The 25,853-nt window shown below is 35.1% G+C and overlaps 1 protein-coding gene across 5 annotated transcripts in view; it reads right to left on the bottom strand.

Moving 5' to 3' along the window:
- Positions 1-25,853, bottom strand: part of LOC120537426 (arf-GAP with coiled-coil, ANK repeat and PH domain-containing protein 2-like) — a 177,621-nt gene that overhangs the window by 85,675 nt on the left and 66,093 nt on the right. For all 5 annotated transcript variants that reach the window (XM_039766354.1, XM_039766374.1, XM_039766363.1 and 2 more), the window contains 5 exons: positions 12,783-12,840; positions 6,651-6,770; positions 6,519-6,572; positions 5,933-5,991; positions 3,057-3,240 (listed from right to left, as the gene is read on the bottom strand). In XM_039766354.1, the coding sequence (XP_039622288.1) occupies positions 3,057-3,240; positions 5,933-5,991; positions 6,519-6,572; positions 6,651-6,770; positions 12,783-12,840 (475 nt within the window). The remainder of the gene's footprint in view (positions 1-3,056; positions 3,241-5,932; positions 5,992-6,518; positions 6,573-6,650; positions 6,771-12,782; positions 12,841-25,853) is intronic.

Genomic DNA, 25,853 nt, shown 5'->3' with positions numbered 1-25,853 from the left:
TGTGTGTGTGTGTGTATGTATATATATATATATATATATATATATATATATATATGCCAGCAACACTCATGACAATGACAAAACAATTACATTAACAATCATCTTACGTTATTTTTAAAATGTTTGCTTTTCTTTTTCATAACTTCTTTAACACACTACTTCTCCGCTGCGAAGCGCGGGTATTCTGCTAGTGTCCTTTATAGGGCAAACCCCACTTGTTAGTAGAAACGTAGTACAAATTGTAAACTTGTTCCTTTCTTTTATTTCCCTTCTTTAATTCTTGTACACAGAATGTCCTTTTACAAAATTGTCATTCTTTAATTTGTTCTTTTAACTGTATTGGATCAGAGGTACAGGAGCTCACCATATTTAAAGTGTTGGCATGTGACGGCATTGTTTGACTGGAAACAACCTCTGCTCATATAAACACGGCTGCATCCATAAAATAACAGTAAAACAAACAAAAAAATACTGAGTGAATTAAAAATCAAATTACAAAACGGTTAAACAAAATTCAATAACCTTAAATGACTTCAGAGCTGAGCCAATATAGCACACAAGAAGCACAGACTCATGTAATGTGCAAATACACTTACTGGAAGAAATGGAAACAAGCATCCAAGGTATGAATCCAAGAATTAAAAAAAAAAAAAAAAAAAAAAAAGAGATTGATTATATTTCAGCAGCAATGGCACAGTACAGCCTTGTGCTATCAAATGCAAACTTTCTTCCTAGATGTGGCCTACTTGGAAGACAAACAGGAACAGATTCAGGACACAATGAAGGAATCATATATTTCAGCTAGCCAGAAAGAGATACTGACCTTGGCCTGGCACGCAAACTACTGTCCACCTTGTTTTACTTATCACCGCCACTCTCACCAGGGAAAGCAGTACAGAAAGTCAAAGGATTTTATCCATGACATCACATGTTTACAGTCTGAACTGTTTACCATACAAGAACCAAGACTGTACACGATGTAAACAAGTTGCAACATGCAACCACTGTGCAGATAACCTAACCATAGTAGGAAGCTTGATTATTGCTTAGCTTACTTCTTACATTCTCTCATTTCCTATCCAGTTAAAAGTGATTTTTTAATTCATCTATATGCTCTTGGCCATTAACAAATTTAGAGTTAAGCAGGACTGTGCTATAAAGGACATGTAACAAATCATATATTTACAACTAAAATTTACACCTTTTTCACAACTTCCAAATTTTTAAAAAAAAGTTAGATTTGGTTTAAAGGCAATGTTGTGGAGAATGAAAAATAGATGAAAAAGCAAAAACATTAACATTCAAGCTTCAGAAGCAATCAGCTGATTAACACTCTTGCAAAACAGGAAGCCGCTAGAGTGAAAAGTAAGTAAAAATTCTTTTTTTGTTCACATTAACTTGTACTCACTGGGCTGTACTAAAATAAGCGTATAGACAAGCTTTGGCAAGCTCTCTTTTCGTCCAAGTGTACTTTTAAACTGATGAATAGATGGAATTTATCTCTAAATTCCCAAAATCTGGTTAACATATATTTCTCACTACTTCAGCCATGGCTTGCTTGAATGCCACTAGAGAGGTTACACTTAATCAACAAGACAGAACACAATGAAAAAAGACAACTGATATAAATGTGCTGCTGAAGTCAGTCTTGGCTTATTCTTCTTTTATAGCATTAGACCTGGCAACACAAACCTAAAGACAGATGTCGGTCACAGTCTCCATTAACACAATTAACTTGTACTTTCCCACATATGTTAAGAGCCATTCCTGTTATGGCTCTCCTGATAAACTCATATTATCCCACAGACCCTTTTCTTTCCCTTATTTTGAATGTCATAGTAAATATCAGATACTCAGACCTGTGCCAGTTTGAAATCACCAATCAACCTGACCTGCAGGTTTTTGGGGATGTGGCAGGAAAACCAGAGACACAGAGTATAAAGCACACACACTAGGAGAACATGCAGACTCTATAGCATGAATAACCAGGGATGACAATCAAACCTAGGATGCTGCATCCATGAAGTAGCAGCACCAACTGTATCTCTACACACTTTGAAACATGTTTCATTTTAATTAAATGTTTTATTATTCTAACCAATAAATTTCCATAACATAGAGATGCCTTTGCAAACTGCAGTTTTCAAAATAATCATAAGCTGTTTCATAAACAGGGTACATTACTTATTTAATGTCTACTATACAGAGGTATACTTTTTAAATATAGATTATATAGAAGGATATGGAATTCCTATATATGTTAATGTTGAAAATACTATACTGCACAATGAGGATGTATTTAAATTTGCTACAAAATTTTCAGTGACCAAATATGAAGAAAATGTGGCATTTTAATACCCAATATAAAAAGAGTGAGGAAGAGCTTGGTATTATTTACTTATAAATTACTCCACTGATATATTTTGTTGTTGCAAACAGACCATCTGAGCTATTACAGGGCAACTTTTTAGCACACTGCAAACCATAAAGGTATGGTTCCATTCTCACCAATGACTCGCTGTTTGATCCTGAGTAACTCAATTATCCTTCAACAAATTTCACTTAAGAAAAATGTTAAAATAATAAAACAATTCTATTTATTCTTAACCTGGAAATCACATCTTACTAATATGGCATATTCATTTAAAAAAAAATGAGAAACAAATAAATTTAACTTATCATAGGGATAATTCTCCAAAAATTATACCTAGTATCAATGTAATCACAAATAACTGCATCTACAAAGTAAAAAGTATACAGCTTGAGTGTGACAAGGAAAATTAAATGAAACAAGTAGTGGGGTTCTACCAATGCGTGATTGTTAATTTAATTTTAAAAAAATCTAATTAAATTTCAATAAGTGAAGTTCACAACAGTGAGGAATTTATTGTGACAATATTAAAATACTTAGAAATAAAAAGTTTTGTTTTTCTGGCAACCAGTTATGCAGTGCAAAAAATTACCACCTAAGAATTTGATACATTCAGACTGTCAATTGAAAAAAATTTAATGGTAATGGTGAATATACAGTAGTTGATCATCCTAACATGACTAACCTGAAGCACGTAGTCCAAGGCAATGTGTCTGAAACATTTGCGAGTTGCAGTCAAGACACTGGTAGCTTCTTCAACTTCATGTTGTTTGTTCCGAGGTGCTTGTGCATTCTTCACCAAGGCGGTTTCCTTCTCTTCACTAACTTTGTCAAACTGTTTTTTGGCATCTTTGAACTTTCTCAGGTCTCTGTACAAAAAATAATTTTAACTGTTTTATAATCCATCTTTTGCTGTTTTAATTATAGTTATGTACATGCATGTGAAGTTAAGGACTCAAGGAATTTCTTATGAAAGGAATATTGACCTCAATGCCTGGTACATATAAATATGTTAGGTTAACTTAACATTGAGCATTAAAATGACAGCTTATGTTTGGATGTTCAGAGGATATTGCTGGACAATCCCAATAAGACTAATGAGAAAGATCAGTGCGTGCAAATGATCTACACTAGCCCAGTTTTTAACTAGGGCTTAACATCTGTACAGGAGAAACACTAATAGCTATGCAACCAAGTACTAAACATATTTATGTCTAAATTAGATTATGGTATAAAGCAGAGTATTTTACACAAATAGCCCATGACAGACTTGGAAGCAGTTCCTGAAAACTGGAGCCATGTATTTCTGTTCCTTCTCACTGCACAACCTGCTGTATGCATTATAAAGACCTCCAATATGTTTTAAATAGTGCATAAGCTCCATTATTCTTAATTAGGATTACCAGCAAAGCACACAACCAATGTAAGTGAAGACAGGTATAATCTGAAAAAAAATACTGGGAACAGGATATCTTGCATATCAAATGTGTATTCATATATATAAGTAAACTAAATGGTTGAAAACTGGCTGCTCTCTGTACACAAAATGACACCCAAACATAAGCAAAAATCCTTTCTTTTTATGTTGTCACCATATGCAGAAGGTCAAAGTAATAAATGGTTGGATGGCACTTAAACAATAGTGTTTGTGACTGGTTAACATTAAAAGGCTACATGCTGACCTAATTTCTCTCAATTAATGCAGCATATAATTTCACTTTCAATTACTCTTTTACATACAGTAAATTAAGGCAATTTTAATCTTTCACACAGTGTAACTAACATTAGTTAAATAGTGGCACTGTTTAATGCCATGCGAAAGAATTCAAAAATAACAAAAAGCTTCACATGTTTCAATGTCATACTTTATTATTACTGTAATTGTTAATATTTATTTTTTTACAGTCACGGTGCATCTGCAAAGCATGGAATGCCTCTGACTCCTGCAATGCTGGATACAAGCATTGAAAAACTGAAACCGTCAAACAGGTGACACTTGAAAACAGAGCCCTTCAGGAAAATTAGATACAGTACTCTGTACATTCACAGGGACTTGATAAAAAAGAAACCAGAACAAAGTACAGTTAAGACCGTCCCTCTGTGATTAACATAAAAAACACCATATAAAATTAGTAACTGAAATTTGCTCATTCTAACACAGTCCTTACAGGAAACATTGATGCAAAGTGTAACTGGAGAAGCTTCAAATATTCAATTTATTCTGAGACATTTAAATATTATCACATATTTTAATTAGTGATGCCTAGATCAATCGCCTGCCAAACTAGATCATCCGATTTTTGTCCCAAATGACTTGACTGGTGATCAGTAAATCAGCTAATTTAAATTTTTTTCCTAGAACCTGCATTTCTAAACAGTAGTACTCCTTTACACAAAGTATTACTGTACTTGGGGGATTGTCATTTTGTTGCAGGAACCTCTTGTAAACAAACAGCGGACCGCCAAACTTCAAGAGAAAGTGAACACAGGAATATTGTTTTTTATATTTAAAAAATGAAGGAATAAGCAGGGAAAGGAATTTGAGGAGTTGTTCTGTGCATGGAGAGGGACAGGAGACATACATACAGCTGAAAGTGAAGTGTAGAAACAGGTGCCTGCTTTGCTATAAATAAAAATGAATGAGATCAGACCTTTGAATTTTGCCCTGTAATTAAAACAAACAGTTATTGCCCGAGTGTGTACAGTGAGTGAGCTTGTGTTTAGTACAGCAGCTCACATTTTTAATTAGAAAAAGAATAGATAAAGAAGAATATGTTTTTGTTGCTTAATTTAACTAGCCTTATGTTTATTAAGAGCAAAATGTGTTGATTTTACATGTAAACATGTTAAGCATGTTAGCCTTACATCTTCTTCATAAACATTTTTTTAAGAACCATGGCTTATAATTATGACAAGCAATTTTCTTTTCTTTTATGGCTTTTTTTACATTCATTAGTTTAAAAGGTATTTTTAAGGGGATATTATTTATTTTAGTATTTTTAGGGTCAATGAACAATCATCCTGCAGAATTTCATTTTTAATAAGAAATGAACAGGTTACACTTGTCTCCTGCAGTTTAACTGAAAAAGATACCATTATAATGAACAACAATGTTACTATACAGTTGGTTATGCAGCAGTTTACTGTAAAAAAAATAAAATAAAATAAACATTTAAAAGTAAAAAGAAAACAAATTAGAATTATACAATTCTAGCAAGATGAAATCAGGGATTGGTACAAAATATAAAAAGAAACCTGATAACATCATTGCTCATTTTAATATATTTAAATATAAATGAGACTATGTGCTAAACTTTGGACATGTAATGGGATCAAGGTCATATTTTATCCAGAATATTTTTAGTTTCAAGTGCAAATCTCAGATCACAAAATTCTCACATTTTATAGAAGTATGAGCCAGATCAGAAAGTGATGGTGGACAAGACAGGAGAAAGAGGCCAGTCAATTTTCACAAACAAGTAAAATCTCATTAGCACCAATCTGCAATGCACAACCAAAAGAGTATGAGCACCTAACACATTTATACATTTGGCTACTTACTCTTTCACAAATGTCTGAAGCTGAGATTTAATCGATCTCTGTGCTTGGTCAAACAGGATCTATATTAAAAAGAAAAAAATAACACATATGAAATAATACCCAGTTAATTTTCAAAAGTAACTCATTTCTACAATAAAGAACACCACAACACATTTGGAACTGAAAAGGATTGTAAAAACCCAAAACTATACAGTAAAGGAAAGCTGTATTGTCCCTTTACAATTAGATATATGACAACAGTGCAAAATTAAGCAACTAATAACACTACTGTAAAAATTACACCATGAAATCTTAACTAGTAAACTGGATATGAGCCTCAATCATACAGTATTCTCCAGCGCAACTGTCAGTATAAAGTACTGCCTGTCTCTGGCAGCTCATTTCTGTGACAAATGTTTATAATCTTAGCAACAAGTTCCAAAATACAAAAAGGAACGTGTATGTCATAGTTTGTGATATGCTCAAATGTGGTACAAAGGTGAAAGGAATAAAATGTCTTCATGTCAGCCATAGGTCTTCTGTGATAGCCACAAGCATATAACACGAAGGGACATGAGAAGGTTAAAAACATTTTATCTGCACTTACTGTGTGGTAGTTTATCATCTCCTGTAAATTTTCAGCAAACTTCATAAGGCTTTCCTAAATAAAAGAGAAACAGTTCACTTTAGTAGAGAAACAGCATGAACAAGCCAAAAAAAGTAGCATGGTACAACTTACTTCAATAACCTGATCCTTGGAAGACTGTTGTGCCAGTTCACGGATTCCATTTACAAATTGCTTGCTTGCTGTGTTGTATGCCTTTCCAGCATCAATCATTCCAATAGACAGCTTTACCAGCTATATTAATAAAAGACAGGGAGATAGAAACAGTTGGAGAGATATGGGTAGATTAAATAGAGCTGCTAAGAAACTGCAACACCACACTGTAATTTTATTTCACATCATCCCATCTTAAAGTGACAGGACCCTGCCTATGCTGCTATGTACCAATTCATTCTGTTTAAAAAAAATGCTAGCTGTTTGGAGCCTAACTGTAGTCATCTGAACACATCAAGGTGTAGGGTGCAACAGGACAAGCTATACTCTAATATAGATCTGTTGTGGGAAGGCAGGTGTATACAGCTAGCAAGCAGATAGATTATGGATACCCTGTTAAGGTTTATGGAGGACATGTCAATATCCATGAGGTACAACACAACATAAACTAGATCAGGACCAACCCACTAAATCAATGGTAGAACAAGATCAAATTAATGATTAGAGTGTCTGTTTCTCAGAGCTTTGATAGGTGATGCAGGAGTTTAGAATGGAGAATAAAAAAAAAACCCAGAAAATAACGTGATGCAAATAATTTCTGCCTTTAAAATGAAAAGGCTTTCCAGCACTTCTGATCCCTTGGAACTGTGAAAAATAAACAATCGGTCATTTGCAGACCCCCTTAAAAAGAAAATTAATATAAATTAGCTGGATATGGATGATTTGTCCAGTTAAAAGAGACCAACACAGTTGCTATAAACTGGAAAAAATCAGCAATGTACTGAGTGAGTGGCTTTTTTGGTCTGTAATGCAAAGTGCACATGTTGTGGAAGATATGGAAGACTATTGAGCCAGCAGACATATATAAACTAAGGACCTGTGTTTGTGTCTGTGTGTATGTGGAGCAGTCTGCACTGCTCATGCTCAACGCCAGCCATTAGATGGCACATGTATGCACTTTTACATTTTTTCGTCACTTGCATACACCTCACTTTTCCCTCTACGAAAGACCTCTGTGCAGCAAAAGCCACCCCGCAAAAACATCATGATAATAACATAGAGAAGAGACATAATGTCAAAACGAAGCAATCGCCACGACTCAACAACATGAAAGTGAAACATAAATAAAGTATTCAAGCAAGCACTGAACAGAAGGAAAATTTAAAAGTAGTCAAAAGAAGGAAAACAAAGATCTGATGCCTTTCTGGGCATCACTACACAGGATGGACACATTGACCATCAGGTGGGGTAGAATTTTCTACCTAAACTGCTACACTAAGCACTCCATTTTCTTAATCCCCAGTCCTGTTTCTTTAGGTCTTTTGCCTCTTTAACTCCCACCTGATAAACATGCTGTCTGGCTCACGTCCCAATCCAATTTCATCAGCTAAATCACCAGAAACCCAAATTGGGATGACTTCTGAAGTCAATCAGACTACTGAACTGTAACAGTATTTTGTCTTGTTGGCTTGAATATTGCTTTAATATGGCTAACTTTCTCTTACTCCATTCCCGTTTGTCAGGATATCCTAAGATCCTACTGCTGTCTTTTGGTTAGTTAATCCTAGTGTACATTCTACATCCTGTACTTATTTCCTGATAATAAACAACTGCTCTTTTGTATGTAGGGGTCCTCAGTAAGCTTGGTTTTGCCCAAATGCATTTTATTTACAACTTAGTTGTCATATGCTCAGATCCAAACTGAAGCACTGAATGTATTGAATTAGCAAAGCAATTTTTCATGTTTTCTCATGGTTTCTTTTCACATCCTAAAGATGTACATAAAAAGAGTTGATAGGCAACCTGTGATGCCCAGAAGACTAGCAGTCCACCTAGAGTTACTTTTTATGTGGTGCCAATTCCTGTAGAACTGGCTCCTGCCTTCTACATACCTGTACTGGAAAAAATAGGTGGATAAAAAGAAAACCAAACCATATTTAATAATAATGATGACAACACATCCTCTCTTTCAAAAAAGACACTTAATAGCCAAGAAAAAGCTGTCTAGAAATGCATGTCTCAAAAATTAGCCCATGCCTAATTCATCATGTAATCATGCTCATACAGCATTGTACATTCAGCTAGAGTGCAATATAAGGCTGCAGTCTTTTGAACATGGACACATTATTTGCTCATTATATGAAATGGTTTTATTGAATCATATTGTTAATACATTTACTGTTAATCCAATAAGACTGTTACACTTATTTTTAAAATATACTTACCTGTTTCTGCTTAAGGCTCCCTTTTTTGGAGGAAAGATCAAAAGAATGAACAAACTATCCAAATTAAATCCGACTACCTGCTGTATTTGGTCTCTTCACTAGAGTCTATATCAGAAATATATCCAAAGTAGAGTCTCATTGTAGACTAAATGCCAGTCCATCAGTAAGCTCTAACACACACACACCAGAGCATTTCTAGAATCAACTAAAGATAACAAGATGTATACTTTTGAAATTTGGAAAAACTGGACCCTTTAGAAGAAAATACTAAATAATCTACTAGGAAATATGCAATGAAGGTTCTTCACTGTAAAAAAAAAAAAAAAGATTGGAAAGGCACTAACACAATGAAGACTAACAACTGACTTTCATTTATAATCTACAATATAATTATGCTGCAGTAATACTTTAATTAAAATTAAAAAACATATGATCTTGTCTTATATCCCAGACACACTACTATATAGCTGAGACTGCAAACACTTATTCTTTTGACAGTCAAATTGTTGGTTCCTTGACATCTGAGGGAAAAAAAAAAACTTTATGCTGACTGGCATGTTTCTCATATTAGCAAAAAGACCCTCAAATAAACAGGACCACATTATTTAATTATTTCTGGCAAAGTAATGCAGTAAAGTGTCAACATATATAAAGCCAGCTTGGGTGTGCCCTGGGAATCTGCTACACATAACCACAAGGAATTCCGCACTGGGATTATGAATTCTCTGTTTGCTTGAGGTACTGAACAATCATTTACCTTGCTTATTGGGATGGCAAGTATATAAATCAAATTCTTTAATAGAAAAAAAAAATTGCACTGCTACTTAAAATGATTAATTCCCTGTTTCATGAATCTTTTTGCATGTATCACAGCACATCCTTGCAGCAAATCTAATTAATAAGTGGTACATCACTGTGATTTATATTTTAAATAATTATGAAGACACACTACTTTTGCATTATTTACATATAATTTGTGCCTGCATATGTCTACATAAGTAAAACTACTTCAGCTTGTACTTTGAATATGACATGAGATATGAAGCAAGGTCCTTTTAAATGTAGAGATAAACTAGAAAACAAGATTATAGTCCAAGGTCATAAAAATCTTTTATTAATCAGAAGTTTGTTGGAATTTTTCTGGTTACTGAGAGAGAAAGAGAAAAATAAAGAGTAAGGAGCAAAATTGAAATTGTATAATTTTTGGACTCATTTTTGTAAATAATATTTCAATAAGACAGAAAACCTTTGACACTTGTTTACTAATTCCCTCATGGGCAGTCCGTTTATTACAATACTGTATGCAAATGTCCAAGAGCTATCTTATTGAAAGTTAAAAGCTTATCTAGCACTTATGCATTTTTTCCCCAAGACCATGTCACCTGGACATAGCCTGGAAGACAAATTCCAAGTCTCAATCAAAACACTAGCAGGTTTCTGTTCTTGCAGAAGAGTCCCCTGTTTGATATTTTTGATATGTGACCTTCACAACTGTTTGCTTCAACAAGTTAAATCACAATTTAAATTCAAGATACTGTGTAAAAAAGTTTAAATATGCAATAATGCATATTTTATTATTTCTGACAAAATTCAGACCTCATTGATCTTCTGCTTCACCAAGTTTACAATTTAAAAAGAATTTAAACAAAAGCAACCAAAGTGTTTAGTACAGACAAATTTACTAATAATACATGTATCAAAAAGTGTAATGTTCTCATTTAATAAACAAATAATACACACTAATACACATTGGCACATTAGACATGTTTCGAACAGACAATTTTATCCACCTAATTTTTCCAAAATAGCATGAAGTCTAATTCTGAAGGTTCCTTGAAATTCCTAAAGTCATACTCTCTACTATATTACTAGATGTCTATGTTTCTCTGTTAACTGTTGTAGATTGACAATAAGATGGATGCCAATGCATCCTAAACCTCTGTTTATTTCATTAAATTTTCCGGTAAGACAAATTTAAGCTCCCCTTTATATTTGTTGTCCGTGGAATTTAATTATGCAGTCTCCTTGGTAGAAAGCAATTCTCTACTCTCTCTTACACAACCCCAAAAGTATTCAGTTAACATTGGTCTTTCTTACATCTAGTAATTTTTCCACTACACTCACCATGCAAAACACACAAACAACAGAAAAGTAGTATACTATTCTTGAAACTTGGGGCAGGTTACACAGGCCAACAAGCAGTAGGGTACTTCCCTTCAATTAACTTATGAGAGTTCTAATGATAAGTAAGCCATGGCCACTGTTTAGCAACTAAGAACTTACTTAAAACAAGAATTAGCACTACTGGCCAAAAGAACTTGTGATCTAGGCCAGGTATTTTTTAACCTTTTTTCTTCTGATGTAGCAATCCAAGAAATAAAATACTTTACCATTTTTCCCCCCATCTTAAATTCTTAAGCATTAAGCTCTTATTAGGGAAATGTAAATCTGATGCTGGGGATGGAAAACAAGGTGTTATAGAAAGTTTTTGCACAAGAGTTTATCTTAATTTTTCCTATGTATATCTTATGTTTTTTTATGTATGAACAATAGTGTGGTTTGATATAGACTAAATATTATTCAGCCTAAAATTTCCATGGTTTTAATTTACAAAAATTCTCAATAACTTGATTTTCATGTACGACAGAAAAAGGGGATTTGTAAACAGTAATATGAATTTTGTTACCTAACTGATTTATCTCACCATGTGCACATATTAATTACAAATTAAAATATTATTATGTCAGTGCCATGTAAGACCAAAATAATTCAGGGGATATTTTAATTTACACAAACAAAATTTTTACAAGATTGCATCAGTGCATGAAATTGACATTAAGATGATTAATAACATGCAAGTTAAGTATGTAATATTTAATGTACAGGTTAAAATTCTCAAATTCCAACATCACAAACTGCTGTTGCTTTAAATTTCCAAATCTTTCCCTCCTTTTTAAGATTTGTTGCAGTGTCTGTGAATAAAATGTTTTATTAAGTTATTATGGTTAAATCAAATTTGTCAATTTAAGACTACTATTATAGAATTTTTACAAAACATCCTTTGCTCTACTGTTTTTAATCTGTCTCACATTACTGATCAGACTTTGCTATTACTTATCCCTGTTCACTATTTGCAACTGAATTAGACAGCAATGGTTAATCATAACTAGAGCCTGCTTCCCATTTGCTTTTGTAACATGCAAATATGTGATCTTTGCGTTTTCATCAAATTGGTACATTTTAGTTGATATAATAATGAACATTTAGATTTCCAAAACACAAGAAGAACAAGAAGGCTGATTCAATTTCAGCCATTAAGAATTCGGTTTTAGCAGCCCCATTAACTGTGTCCAAGATTATGCATTTCTGTTAATGTGGTTCAGATTCCATTGATCTGGGCAATGTGGATGTTTTGAAACACTCATGAAATAAATTTCATTTTGGACTAAGCATATAGAGCAGCTCATTTTATCACCGTTGTAGATGCACATGTGAGACTGCTGGGCTTTGTCCAAAGGTGCCTGCTGGGACAGGCAGCTACTCCCAATGAATGTGACCTGAACACCTTGGTTATGAAATGGATTAGTGGTAGGCCACATTCATTGCAATGAGAGTCTGAATATGAAGCTTACATCATTTATTATGGCTATGTTATTGCTATATTAAAAAGCGATTAATCTCTCAAAGCAAGCATGAATCAGGTACAGTACTTTTTCATTTTTCACCACTTCCATAAACTAATAAAATTGTCAATAATGAAAGACTTTTCCTTATTTCCTTGCCTTATCCATCTATTAACAACAATATCCAAGGCATACTTTGTGTATAATTTGATTTTAACAGATGCCCTAATACAATAAGGACTCACCTTGTCCAACTTGGATTCCAACTCGGAGACATCTCCTTCCACTTCTTCTATTGTTGCCCTGAAGAAAAATACAAACAGTGAACAAAAAGGGGTTTCATATCATACCAAACATACTGTAAATTACCCTTATGAAGCATACTCGTTTCTACTTTTACTGTCAAATCCTTGGTACTGAGCACCACAAATGAAATCAAGAGTATTTCTTCAAAGGTGGAAAACCTTCAACCAAAAAAGTCAAAACATCTCAATCTTCCTAAAGCAAGTCTACAGGGCAGATAATATTCTTTGGAACGGTTACAATAAAAGATGACTATACAGGAGCGCTTACAGTAACTGCACCCCAAGAAGTAAATCTTTCAAGCAGTTAGTATCAGTCTAATAAGTAGAAGATCTGCCAAACTGAGCTTTTTCAATTTATTAGAACATAAAAGCAATGATACCTATAAACTTAAACTACACACTTCACAAATCTGTTTCCTCTTCAGATTGAGAAGAATAATAATAAAAAGCAAAATGTCATAATGGAAAAGGAAACCCAATAGCTACTTCATCAAGATGTAAAATACAGTGAAGGACCAGAGTTAAAGGTTTGTCTGGGATCCCCTGATTAACCCTTCAGACCTACTAAAAGCCTAGAAATGTATCTGTTTTACCCTCACAATGATGTGCATTTGTCATGCGTACTCTTCACTTACTGTAGCTGTAGCTCTGGTCTGTAGCAAGAAGGTGTTAATGACATTTCATTTAACCCAAACCTGCACTGAAACACATAAATGTAAAGAGGTGTCTGCTTGTGAATTTTGTATTTATTACTAAAAAAAAATAAAAATGTACTAAACAACCTAATTTCAGCCGAATGATTTGTTGCTGTTAAAGCAAGTATCAACACTGCTACAATATGTGAGTTAGCAGCTTATGGTTCCTGTATACAAGTGTATATGTCAAGGTGGCTATTCTATGCGATGTTGATCAGACATGTGAGATGGCATGGCTTTCCTTTGCAGATTGTGTATCAGTGTAGTATGTGATTAGTATATTTAAAATACATAAACAGAAATCCCATTCAATGGCTTTCTACTGAAAATGCCTCCATTGAGTGCACAATATTTTGCCATTTCTGTAGCAGAATATAAAATACTAGCCGAAGCCCGCCGTATCATATGGCAGTGTAAGAAATTCAGTATAAAAAAGGCTTAGGAAACCACCATTGCAGTATAACGAAAATAGCAAGGAGCGAAACCAATGGCAATGGTCGAGAGAGTACCTTCCTGTAGCACAGGACATATATAGATAGACGCCGCATTCACTGTGTTGCCCAGTCGACACGATAAGTCAGCGCGTCCGCACTATTGCGAGTGGTAAAAGTGCCATTTAAACTAATACAGGTAGACGTGGAAACCGGGTTTTCTGATGAAAAAACAGTAACGTTTTAAACAGTATCGTTTACATACAACAGATTTTGTCAAATCGTTTACATGCAATTATTTATATCCATTTATACACTAATAATGGCAATTATTAAATAATAATAATAATAATTATTATTAAATAATTCCTCCCGTATAAGTAACATTTCTCGGACTGCTTTCTTCCATCTCCGAAACATTTCTAGACTTCGTCCTGTTCTTACGCAACACAGTACTAAAGTATTGGTTAATGCCCGAGTCACCTCATTATAGATTACTGTAATGCTATTCTATCTGTCATCCCACAAAAACGTATCCATCGCTTACAATTTATTCAAAATTCTGCTGCCAGGATAATAACCTGCTGTACTAAATCCATTGAACATATTACACCTATTCTCTCTCAACTTCACTGGCTCCCTGTTAACTACAGAATACAATACTAAATACCGCTCTTAACATTTAAAGCTCTCCACAACCTCGCTGATCTCCTACAGACCGACACTCACCTCACTCACTCTGAGTTCTCATCTGCAGCTGTACTTTCTGTACCATACATCAAACTCTGTGCTATGGGAGCTCGAGCATCTCTCATAGTGCTCCTCAACTCGGGAATTCTCTTCTCTCTCATAAACATCAGCTCAATTCAATAACACATTTTAAAACTACCCTCAAAACTTATCTTTTCAATCTGGCATACCAATTGTGAATTTTGCACTGTTACTGCCAGTTATCTTTGTTTGTTTGCTAATTAGTGCTGTTTGATCGAGAGCGACGGTGGACGCGGAAGTAGGATTAGAGATGGCGGGCAGGGCTCTGTCGTGCATATCCCATGGTCTTAGAGTTGGTGGGCAGGGCTCTGTGAGTTGGCGGGCATGGCTCTCTGTCTTGCTTGCCCTTCGTTAGAGTTGGTGGGCGGGCTTTGGCAGGCGTGGCTCTCCGTCTTGCGTGTGCTCTCTGTCTTGCTTGCGCTCACTGTCTTGCGCGCCCTTAGTTAATTATATATATAGATGTAAATGCTATAGAAGCAGCAACTTTAAATAGTGATATTGGCATTCATAAATATAAAAATAAAATACAGGGCTTGAATTTTAATTTGTGGCAGACATGGGGATTCCCACAGTGTAACCACAAATGGAGGAAATTTTTATAATCTTGTTCAGTATAGGGTTTATAAAGGATGATATCATCTTGAGCCTTCTGACAATAAAACTAAGCACCGGAGGAAGATGCTTACTATCCAGGAGAAGGTGAAACTCTTGGATATGATCAAAGATGGCAAAACCCTACAAAAGCCTCCTCACTCATATGAAAAGACAGTGCCAGCAACTGCCTATCAAGATGTTCTTCAGCCGCGCACCCAGACACCCACTGCCTACTCCTAGTACTCCTTCAGCGAAAGAAGTTAACAACGCACCTGCTGAAGATACTGCACTACCTGAAGACTCTCCTACTGTGGTCGTGCCTTCATAGTTTAGTGGTTGTGTGTAAGAACTGTGTGTGTGTGTAATTAAATGTACAGTACAATAATCTACTATATAAAAGCGGTCGGGATTGTCCTTCCGTCCCGTGAGTGCAAAGCGTAGCTGTATTCCGCTTATCACAGACTTACTACTTGTGGTACGAAGCGACGCGATGTGAGCAGAGTTTTGGTGCTCTCATCGTTCCCTTGCTTTTGTGTGCGATGCACTGGAAAAATTATGTCTCTGGAAATAATTAATGTTGATGGAGTACAAATGCCTCACCACGTAGTAAATACCAGGGGAGATGGTGCTTGCTTATTCTCATCTATAGCTTATTTAGTGCATGCAACTCCGTCTTTAGTGGTACAGATTCGGGCTGACATTGTACAACTTTGGACAGGCACTCAAGGGGATAAAAAAAAAACGTACGTTTTCGGGAGATGTTATGAATGAACACTTTGATGTTCTCATTCCCTACACTTTACATGCCTGATGTACACATGGAGCGCATACAAATCGAGAATAAAAGTCGGTCGCCTTAAAAGGCGGGTGAGCCTAGTAATATGATATTTGTAACGTCTAGTATGTCTTATTTTCTCTTATTTTGTCTAATATGGTGGGTAATAAGAGTGTAATGGTGACTAAAGGGTGTTATTTGATGTCTAGAGGGCTCTAATAATATTAAAAAACATATTTAGAAGGTCATAAACAGGTTTTCTATACTCTAACTGCGAAAGTATTCTATTTATAAAGAATTGTACTTCGCGAAAATTCATTTATCATGGTAGAGTCTGGAACGGATTAACTGCGATAAACGAGGGTTCACTGTAATGTTATTTGTGCTGTTGAAATAGTGAATTGGGAGATAATTCAGGATATTTTCATTTAAACAAGTTTTTCAAAATAGTTTTTCTAAACATGCCTTTAAAATCTGGTTTGTAAGGAAAAATCACTGTGTTAGATTTGTAGCATTTGCATCATTAGCTGGTTAAAAAAAGTATTACTAAATAGTACTATTTATTGGATGAGCAAAACTGAATTCATTTTCAAATGTCAAAACCCTTTTATTTGCATTTGTCTTAACTTTCAGACTTCCTGTCTGTAATCAAACTTGTCAGTTTTACATTAATCTTTTGTTTCAGATCTTCTGTAACTGCCCTTTCCTGTGCAGTTTTCAAAGTACTGTATCAGTGATCAGACTTGTTATTGCTTAGCTTGCGCACTGATCCAGAATTACAATATATGTATGGCTGATGTTACCTGCAGCGTAACTTGTAGACTGCATTACAATCGCCAACATACTTTTCGAATATATAGCATACCGTACGTGCTTTACGGTGTTTGTCACATTTTAGGGGTTGACACCAATTTAGCTTTTGCAGATTTGTATTCAACAATTAGGTGTAATGCTTTGCAAATACTGCTAACTGGTATGTCTTTGCAGTGCTTTGAAGCATTAAACAAATTTTATTTTGGTATTAACAAATGAAGCAGCTCATTTCATCGCCACTGCAGACAAGCCAAAATAGCTACTTGCCTTGAGTTTTAATTGTTCTATCTGCAGTTACCATTGTCAGTATGCAATTTCCACAGTTCTACATGGATGTTTGAGACGTTCCTTTAGATTATTTATTCTCCCTATATGAAAAAAGATAGAAAATTGATGGACATAGATCTGTGGATGGGCTAGATGCTATTAGAGAATGAATTCAAAGCCACTGTTTCTTTTTTAGGGACTGTGTTGAACACTGTATTAAAAAGCATTTAGTCTATAGTCTATATTATTTCATCTCCTGTTATAAATTTGTGACACAAATTAAAACAATTACAACTCACATCTGATCAGTCAAATCATTCAGCTAGCACAAGTCTACTTCTGAACTAACTCTATAAAGAGATAAAAGTGGCAATAACAATAGCCACTAACCATTAAACAGTTAACCTACAGTACCAAGCACTGACAAATAGAAAGGTCAGTATTATTCAAAATTGAAATGCATGCTGAAAAAACACCTCTAGCAAACTCCAAGTTTTGTCAAGATTTACCCCAACGTAGCACCCAGCAATTGCCTGAATGGCAGCAACTGACAACGCATCAAGGGTCTGCATATGGTGAAAGATGATTAATCTATTTGATGATGGATTATGAATGGATTTAGCTTGGTAGATAACAGGCTGTCTAATGTAAACTAAGATATTCTGTTAAGAAACCACAGTGGAAGCTTATGTTTGAGAACCTCTATGGTCCACAAGTGTGAGTCAAGTGCACCACAAGGTGACATTCATCATATCAGAGAACAGTGACTTTCATATAGCTCAGATGTATTAGTCTTCCATATTTATTGTATATTTATAGCAAAGAGGGTATTGTCCAATATTCATGTTACTAAATGATACTATATGAGAAACAAGCACCTTAAAGCGCACCATCTGACATTCCTGCAACATGATGTATGTTTGTGGTGTTTGGGCTGTAAATCATTAGGTTACTAACAATATATGCAAAAAATGCAGCATATACAACACTGTTACCAAAAGTTCAGTTTGCAAAATGATTTCAAATGGCCCGCCAATCAATATGTTATATTGTTTACTCAATTATTTATTAACTAGCGACTGGGAGACGATTAAATTGGGCTACAAATTCTAAGTTTGTGAAATCCATACTTTCTCTCCAAAGAATTATTCGTTTTTTTTTTTAAGTTCTTTAAATGATTTTGTTATTATGGCACTGATTTGTGCTTAAAATAGACCTTTTCGGCCGATGTAATGTAGAGCTTCCTGTTTAAACGGGGCTGCGAGACATGAACTCAGCTCTTCAGCGTACCTCATTTGATTTTTTCCAGCAAACAAATTTTCAAAACAAACCATATTTTATGACTCTAATCAGAGTCAGAGTAATAATTATGTTGGTGAGGTCATTTTAGATCGGAGATCAGCTAAAATTTAAACAATGACCATTGTTAATACCCAGCCGTCATTACTCAGTTTGCCAATAGATGTTAGAAGGACGTATCAAGCTAATGGCAATACGTTCTAAATTACTTACGGTTCCGGAGCTGTCAAAGGGTTTAGGTCAGTCGACGATGTTAGTCCTGGAAAGTATGCCCCACCAAACCAATGTTCCAAAAACCAACCGAACTTACTGTTATCTGCTCGAACCAACACCGACTTACTATACTCGGCCATCCAGTGGCGTCACTGAAGCATTCGAACATTCTTAGCCAATCATGCAATACTGCATCCGCGTTTGCCACGCTATGTTCTAACTACAGAGGCAGAGTCCCATTGCATGGTTCTAACTTGTATTGAGTCGAGGTATTGACGTGAACACCATACATACGGGTATTGACGCGAACACCATACATACGGATAGTATCAAATTATATTATAGGATGGCTTAAAATGCAAATAAGTATTTTTAACTACTTTAAAGTAGCACACACAAACACATAGAATCAGTTTTAAGACAGAACCTCAAACAGCATTTCAACCATTTGATGAATCAAGACTGCCGAGCTTACAGCTCCATGGACTTGAAGGAGGTGGCACTACTATTACAGATCTGTTTACAAAGTGACTGTATTTTTCTCACACCAGGACTTACTTAGGTTTGAGTTTCTCACTGATCTAAAAGGGAGAATGTAACACTTTCCTGCTCTGCATGTATTGTGGATGCTGTTAATGAGACAACACTGCTTTTCTGGCTTTTTGAGTATTTCCAGATGTGATCTAATAGCTTTAAAAACTAGAGAGAAATGCTCTTATTTGTCTGAAACTTGTTCACTGTTCCTATCCCTGGGCACATGCCCAGCTACAGTTAAGAATGGACTGCACAGCATCACTACTGCTGGAGATGGCTCTGTTATAAAACAATAAGGTGGTGAACACAAAGTTCAAACAGTAGAAACTGGGCTAATTTTGGACACAGTCTGTATAGAGATGCATTGATTGCAATAGACATTCTGCAAACATTATGATCATATTTGAATTATCTATATTTGGGAGTCAAGGTTTTCAACTATGATTCTCACTATAAATTACAGTTGCAACAAACTCACATAGGAGCATCTCAACCTGTGCCTGCACCTTACATTGACCTCCTACAAGTCTGACTTCAGCAAACATATCATTGAACTGCAAAGTCACTCAACCCACTAATTTGATGTATAAAATTCATATTATGCAGCCATAACTGCTGTTAAACATTTATTCCTCTTTCACAATACATGTCAAAAATGCAAATATGAAATATGAATTTGACAGACAAAGCAGACAATGAGAAAAATAAATGTACTGCATTTTCAAAATAGGCCTGCAGGCCACACCCTGCCATTACTTTCCAAAAGTGTTCCTCAGGCTCCATACTTTGAGGATCTGTCTACAACAGTAACAACTTTACTTTCTCATCTTTTGTTGTGATCACTTCTTCTCTTCCTCTTGCTTGTAACTTCTTCAAACTTAGGCCCACTTCAGTATGAGCTTTACCAGTTATTTCACTCATCTCTCTCTTTAAATTTACATTGAAGTTAGCCTAGCGATTCCATTTCTGGCCACTGCAGTTCTTTAATTCCATTCAGCTGTTAACATTTACTAAGTTCATGGCTAAGAAGTTGTTATTGATCACTGGCTGTAATCTGGGGTTTTGAAAAGCAAATCCATCAACAATGGTTTAGAATTTTAGAATAAATACTCATAAGAACATGGATGTGACTGTTCACTGTAGATGGTCAGTCAAAGGTTTAATTTTAGCAAACTCACCCTTAATGTGGAAAAACTACCACTGACATACATGAAACAGGGTTTCTATTAAAAAATACATTACTTATTACTTATGTTTTTACCTTTTTATAATAAAAACGGAAACTGAATATATACACTACTTAATTTGTCATTTTTTCTCTTACTGATTAAAATAAGTGGCTTTTACTATTCTGATAAGGTGTTAAAGTACAAGCTGTGTGTCAAGTGGTGTGTGGTCCTCTGTATGAAAGTTAAGTAAAATATTATAGTACATGCAGTTAACCTGGTTAAACATGCACAAAGAACTTGGAAACACCATACTGACAGTGACCAAGCTGAAAGTCCTGCTAGCATATTTCAAAAGTTGCTGGTGTAAGTTGCAATAAACTCACAAGTCAATCAAAGGAAATAAATGGTATTTCTGCATACCAAAGGGTGTCTTCCTTTCTAATAAATCATAAGTTGTTGACTGCTGTCTTTCATTAGCAAAATGGGACCCTCATAGCTGAGTGAGTCTGCTTCCCACAGTGAAAGGCTCATTACCATTGGATAGCTGAGGTTTAGAGCATTCCAGTGATGTATAGGTGTCTATGATTGGTCATTCATATTACATGTCACAATTATGTGTAAAAGGCAGGAAATAAACTTTTGTATGTGACAGCTCATCTTTATGCACTGTTATACACAAGCTTCTGTCAAAGTGCAATGGGGTTTATTTGACCAACAATAAGACTTGTAGTTTAAACTAGGTAAATGTCTTCTTCAGAGAAAGAAATTTTATGGCTGAGGAAGTCCTAGATGAGTTACAGAATGATAGTGATACAGAATATAAAGACCTCAAATCAGATTATGATCGCAGTTTTTACTCTACTGAGAATTACATATTTGCTGAATGACTCAATGCTCATGGTTCATTTGTATTATTCATAGTATAACTCTGAAATATTACAAAATCCAGTTTTACAGTTTGAATATCATGTGTTTAATTACCATTCCCAAATACTGTATGCTACACTTTCTCACTACGTTAGTTTTCTGAGCAGTGCTCTTCCAATTTAAACTTAACAATATCAGAAACATACCCACACTCAGTTTAATGAGGGGACCCTCTGGCCCCATCAATCAAATGTCACTGAATTTAAGTCACGTAAACTTTCAAAGTGGACATCTGGACATCAAATGTACTTGGACTACACAGTATCACCACTGCATACAATTTCATGTGAGGACACCAATCGTTTGAATGTCACTGTTCCACTTCACTGTTTTGACTATGCCAGTTTTTGATTTGCATGCCAAAAATGTGTTGTTTAGGTTGATTTCATACTCAATATTGGCCAAAGTGTGAATGGTTTAGGTGTGCGTGAGATATAAGAATAGGCTTTGCCTTCACCCCATGACCCATGTGAAATGTAAGGAAAAAGCAACAACAATTAATAAATAAATAAATAAAGAGCACACTAAACCTTTATAGGACAACGGCAACAGAAGATATGTGAATCACAGCACTAAAACCCCAATCTATTGTACAGAATTCAAGATTTCTCGGTGTCTAGTGATTAATGAAATTAATTAATGAAAGGACTGGCATGAAAACTAATTTTGAAAGTAATGGTTTGGATGAGTACATTATTATACATACAAAGTTCCAAATTGTTTTGGTTGTTGCTTCTAGCGATAGTAGAGGTGGAATCCCGTTGTAACAAAATTCATAGGACTATAAAAATTATTTCATTTTAACAGAAATTTTGCTATAACAAATATGGCAAAAAAAATGTGTATACTTTTGTGACTGGGGTTGCCAATGATTCGTCATCTCTAATAGCAGCACCACAGAGACAGCTCCATAGCTGCTCTGCTGTGTCTGGTAAGTAGTAAACCAAGAGCAAAGTAATTGGTTGTCCTCTGCAGGATGAAGCTTACCGTGTAACATACTTGTCGCACAATGTTTAGAACATTTAATACTGGGTTTGACCTGATCTTCCTTGCATCCTCCTGGTCTGCAACAGTGATGATTCCAAGCCACTGGTGTTCTAATCAGAAGATGGGAACTAAAGAACAATTACTGATGTGACACCTCCTAACAGCACATATTTTGAATGAAGTCTTGAGACTGTGTCTGCCTTCTTTTATACAGTAATAAAGCAAATGTATTTTCTTTTGACTTACCTTCCTGTCTGTTATGCCATTCTGTGACCCAAGCTTGACAATACATGTATAAAAATACAGTGCTTCTTAAACTGCTAAAAATACTTTCTTTTTTTTTTTTTTTTAAATATAAATATAGGTATGAATACACAATGAAAATGTGGAACGCATACTCAGAATTCAACTATACCGGTATGATGTCACGCCTACACTCTCGCAGAGCCTCACCGAGATTGCCCAAGACCAGAAATTTCGCAACATACTGTCACTTTGTTTTACTTAAATCTTCCACTTTAAAAGCAGGTTCAAGCATCACTACAGTTTCAGCAGCTGTTTTCTCTAACAGAAAACAAAATTTAACGCAGATTCGATGTTCTTTATGATCACCCATCACAAAAATCGCAGAACACGTTCAATAAGCACAAAAAAAAGAAAAAAAACACACAAAGTGTTGCATGAACAATACCGAGCAACACCACTTGGCAGACTGCCACAGAATACTTTAGCCATTTACAGTTCCGTTATTATAAAAGAAAAATAATACATGCTTATTTTTGGGTATTTTAAGCACAGTAATACCAAAAACCCCTTATGGGTTAAATCTCTTTCCTTAAGTTGAGTCACAACTAAAAGTACCATAAAAACATAATGGGACTCTAGTTTTACCTAGTGCTGAATTATTCTTATAATTTGCATAGCCAAATGTTTTAAAGAATGATGCATGTTTCTCATTAATAAAATGGCAGAATCCCTATTTTAGAAAAAAAATTTTTATTTTTTGTGGTTTCTGTTCCAGTGTAGAATGGCATGATTAAAATATGACTACAACTGCATTGTAAAGATTAGGGCAAAATAAAAAAGGCAATCATACTGTAACACTGAAAGGAACTCTTGTTCATTAGGTGCACACAAGACTCCAACATGTACTGCAGAAGGAAGGGGTGGAGAAATGTTATCATCTGCATAAAGCAACTGGCACTGGTCCCACCAAAAATAACTGTAAAGCACATATGGGTATTGATTGTTATATAAAAAGTCAACTGTTTTGTTTACATTGATCATGCAAAGAAGACTAACACATGTGCTCTCTTTTGCCCAAAACAGGATACAAGTAGCCCAAAGCAATATCAACACAACCTATGATTTTTTTTTAGATGGCAGGGCACTGCACAACAAATGGGAAATATCTTATCAGTCATGGCGGAATCCATATGGCAATGACAGCCTTTACTGTAGCAAACTGCTTAAACTCTCAGCCAGGCAGACAGCTTGTGCTAAACATAACTCACAATGCAGCTGATGGGAAAAGTAGGTCACCGTTTGGTTATTTCTTGGGATTTCCACATCCGTAAGCTCCATGACACATACTGAAAAGTAGCAGAAATGAGGGGGGTGGGGGGTTTTGCTGGTTTAGGTGTCTGTGTCCAGGCACAGAGTAGTAGAGGATTTAAAATCTATTTTTATTTGAAAAAAATTTAAGAGACAGAAACAGATTTCAAAATATGTCCAAGCAATCCAGCAATTGTAGCAATCACTTATGATTATTCCTCAAACTTTGACTCACAAGAAATAAACATATTTAATATGTGGACTTGCTAGCTCAATAGCCTGTTACTTGGCATACTTTATTAAAATTAGCATTCTTGTCCTGGACAGCTCAAGTATCAACAAGAAAACAATACAACAAGAGTGTTCTAAGAATTATCAATAAAGAATACAAAGGACCTTTGCAATTATAAATGTGACTCTCAGCAAAAATAACACAATTCAGTTCATATACAGGATTGCCTGGGTGGAGATAAAGTATACTTGTACACTGGTTCTGCCAAATATCTGATATGTTGTTAGGGTGCCTGAACATACAAAATAAAAAAATAAAAAACTCAACAGACAATACTGAAAAGTGCCAATGCAGGTCTAGGGAAATTTATTTGCGATACCCATAAGATCTGGCTCCCCTGGATGGATATCCATTTAAGCCTCCGCTGAGTTTAACCCAATACTGTACTAACACCTGCATTGCATGTTTTTTTTTTAAATAATCAGTTTTACTTGCCTACTTCAATATAACTCAGCCAATGTACACTGCTAATACCTTTTACATTTCATGTGTGATACCTATTAATGTATCCGGCACCTGTTAAGGCTGCCTGCGTTTTTATTTTGCTTATGCCATCTCTTTGCATATGCATATATATATATATATATATATATATATATATATATATATATATATATATATATATATATATATATATATATATATATATATATATATATATATATATATAGTGCATCCAGTAAGTATTCACAGCGCATCACTTTTTCCACATTTTGTTATGTTACAGCCTTATTCCAGAATGGATTAAATAAATTTTTTTCTTAGAATTCTACACACAACACCACAGAGGTGTTGTTGCATGGGGGCGCATAAAAAACCTTACTCACATATACAGGCATGGACCGCAATAGAAGTAAAATCCTGCAGTACTTCTTTTGTATTCCTTGCTTTGTGCTCCAATAAACACACGTTATCGGCAATACACTAATAACCCAATTGTGCTCCACTCACTTAGAATCTGGAACCAATGTAGAAAGCATTTTAAGACGGAGAAGCTTCTTTCTGTGGCACCCCTGCAAAAGAACCACCTCTTTCAACCCTCACAAACATATGCAGTTTTAATATCTGGAAAAAATTTGGAATTAACTTGCTTAGAGATCGTTATATAGACAACGTCTTTGCATCCTATGAACAATTACATTCCAAATTTAACATTCCAGCTACAAATTTCTTTCACTATCTTCAAATCAGGAACTTTGTTAAACAGAACCTTCCAGATTTTCCTCATCTTGCACCCTCATCCACGCTGGAAAAATTATTACTCAATTTCAAGGAGTTAGACTCCATCTCTACAATATATAAAATCCTTTTACAATCCCTTCCTTTCAAAAATCCAAGAGGACACTGGGAAAATGACCTCTCAATTAATATATCAGAAAAGGAGTGGAAAGTAGCAATGCAGAGAATTCACTCAAGCTCCATATGCGCAAGGCATACAATTATACAACTCAAAATTATATATCGAGCACATCTGTCTCGACTAAAACTCTCCAAAATGTTTCCAGGGCATGATCCAACCTGCGAACGTTGCAACCAAGCCCCGGCCTCACTAGGTCACATGTTCTGGGCCTGCTTCAAATTAACATTATTCTGGACAAAAATTTTTAATTACCTCTCAGACAGTCTTGGACTCACAATCCCTCCTAACCCATTAACAGCTGTGTTTGGGGTTCTTCCAGAGGGTCTTAAA

Source organism: Polypterus senegalus, chromosome 1 (assembly GCF_016835505.1).
Source record: "Polypterus senegalus isolate Bchr_013 chromosome 1, ASM1683550v1, whole genome shotgun sequence".
Taxonomy (NCBI): Eukaryota; Metazoa; Chordata; class Cladistia; order Polypteriformes; family Polypteridae; genus Polypterus; species Polypterus senegalus.
The sequence above is the reverse complement of the archived record's forward strand: the minus strand, read 5'-3'. Positions and strand labels throughout refer to the sequence as shown.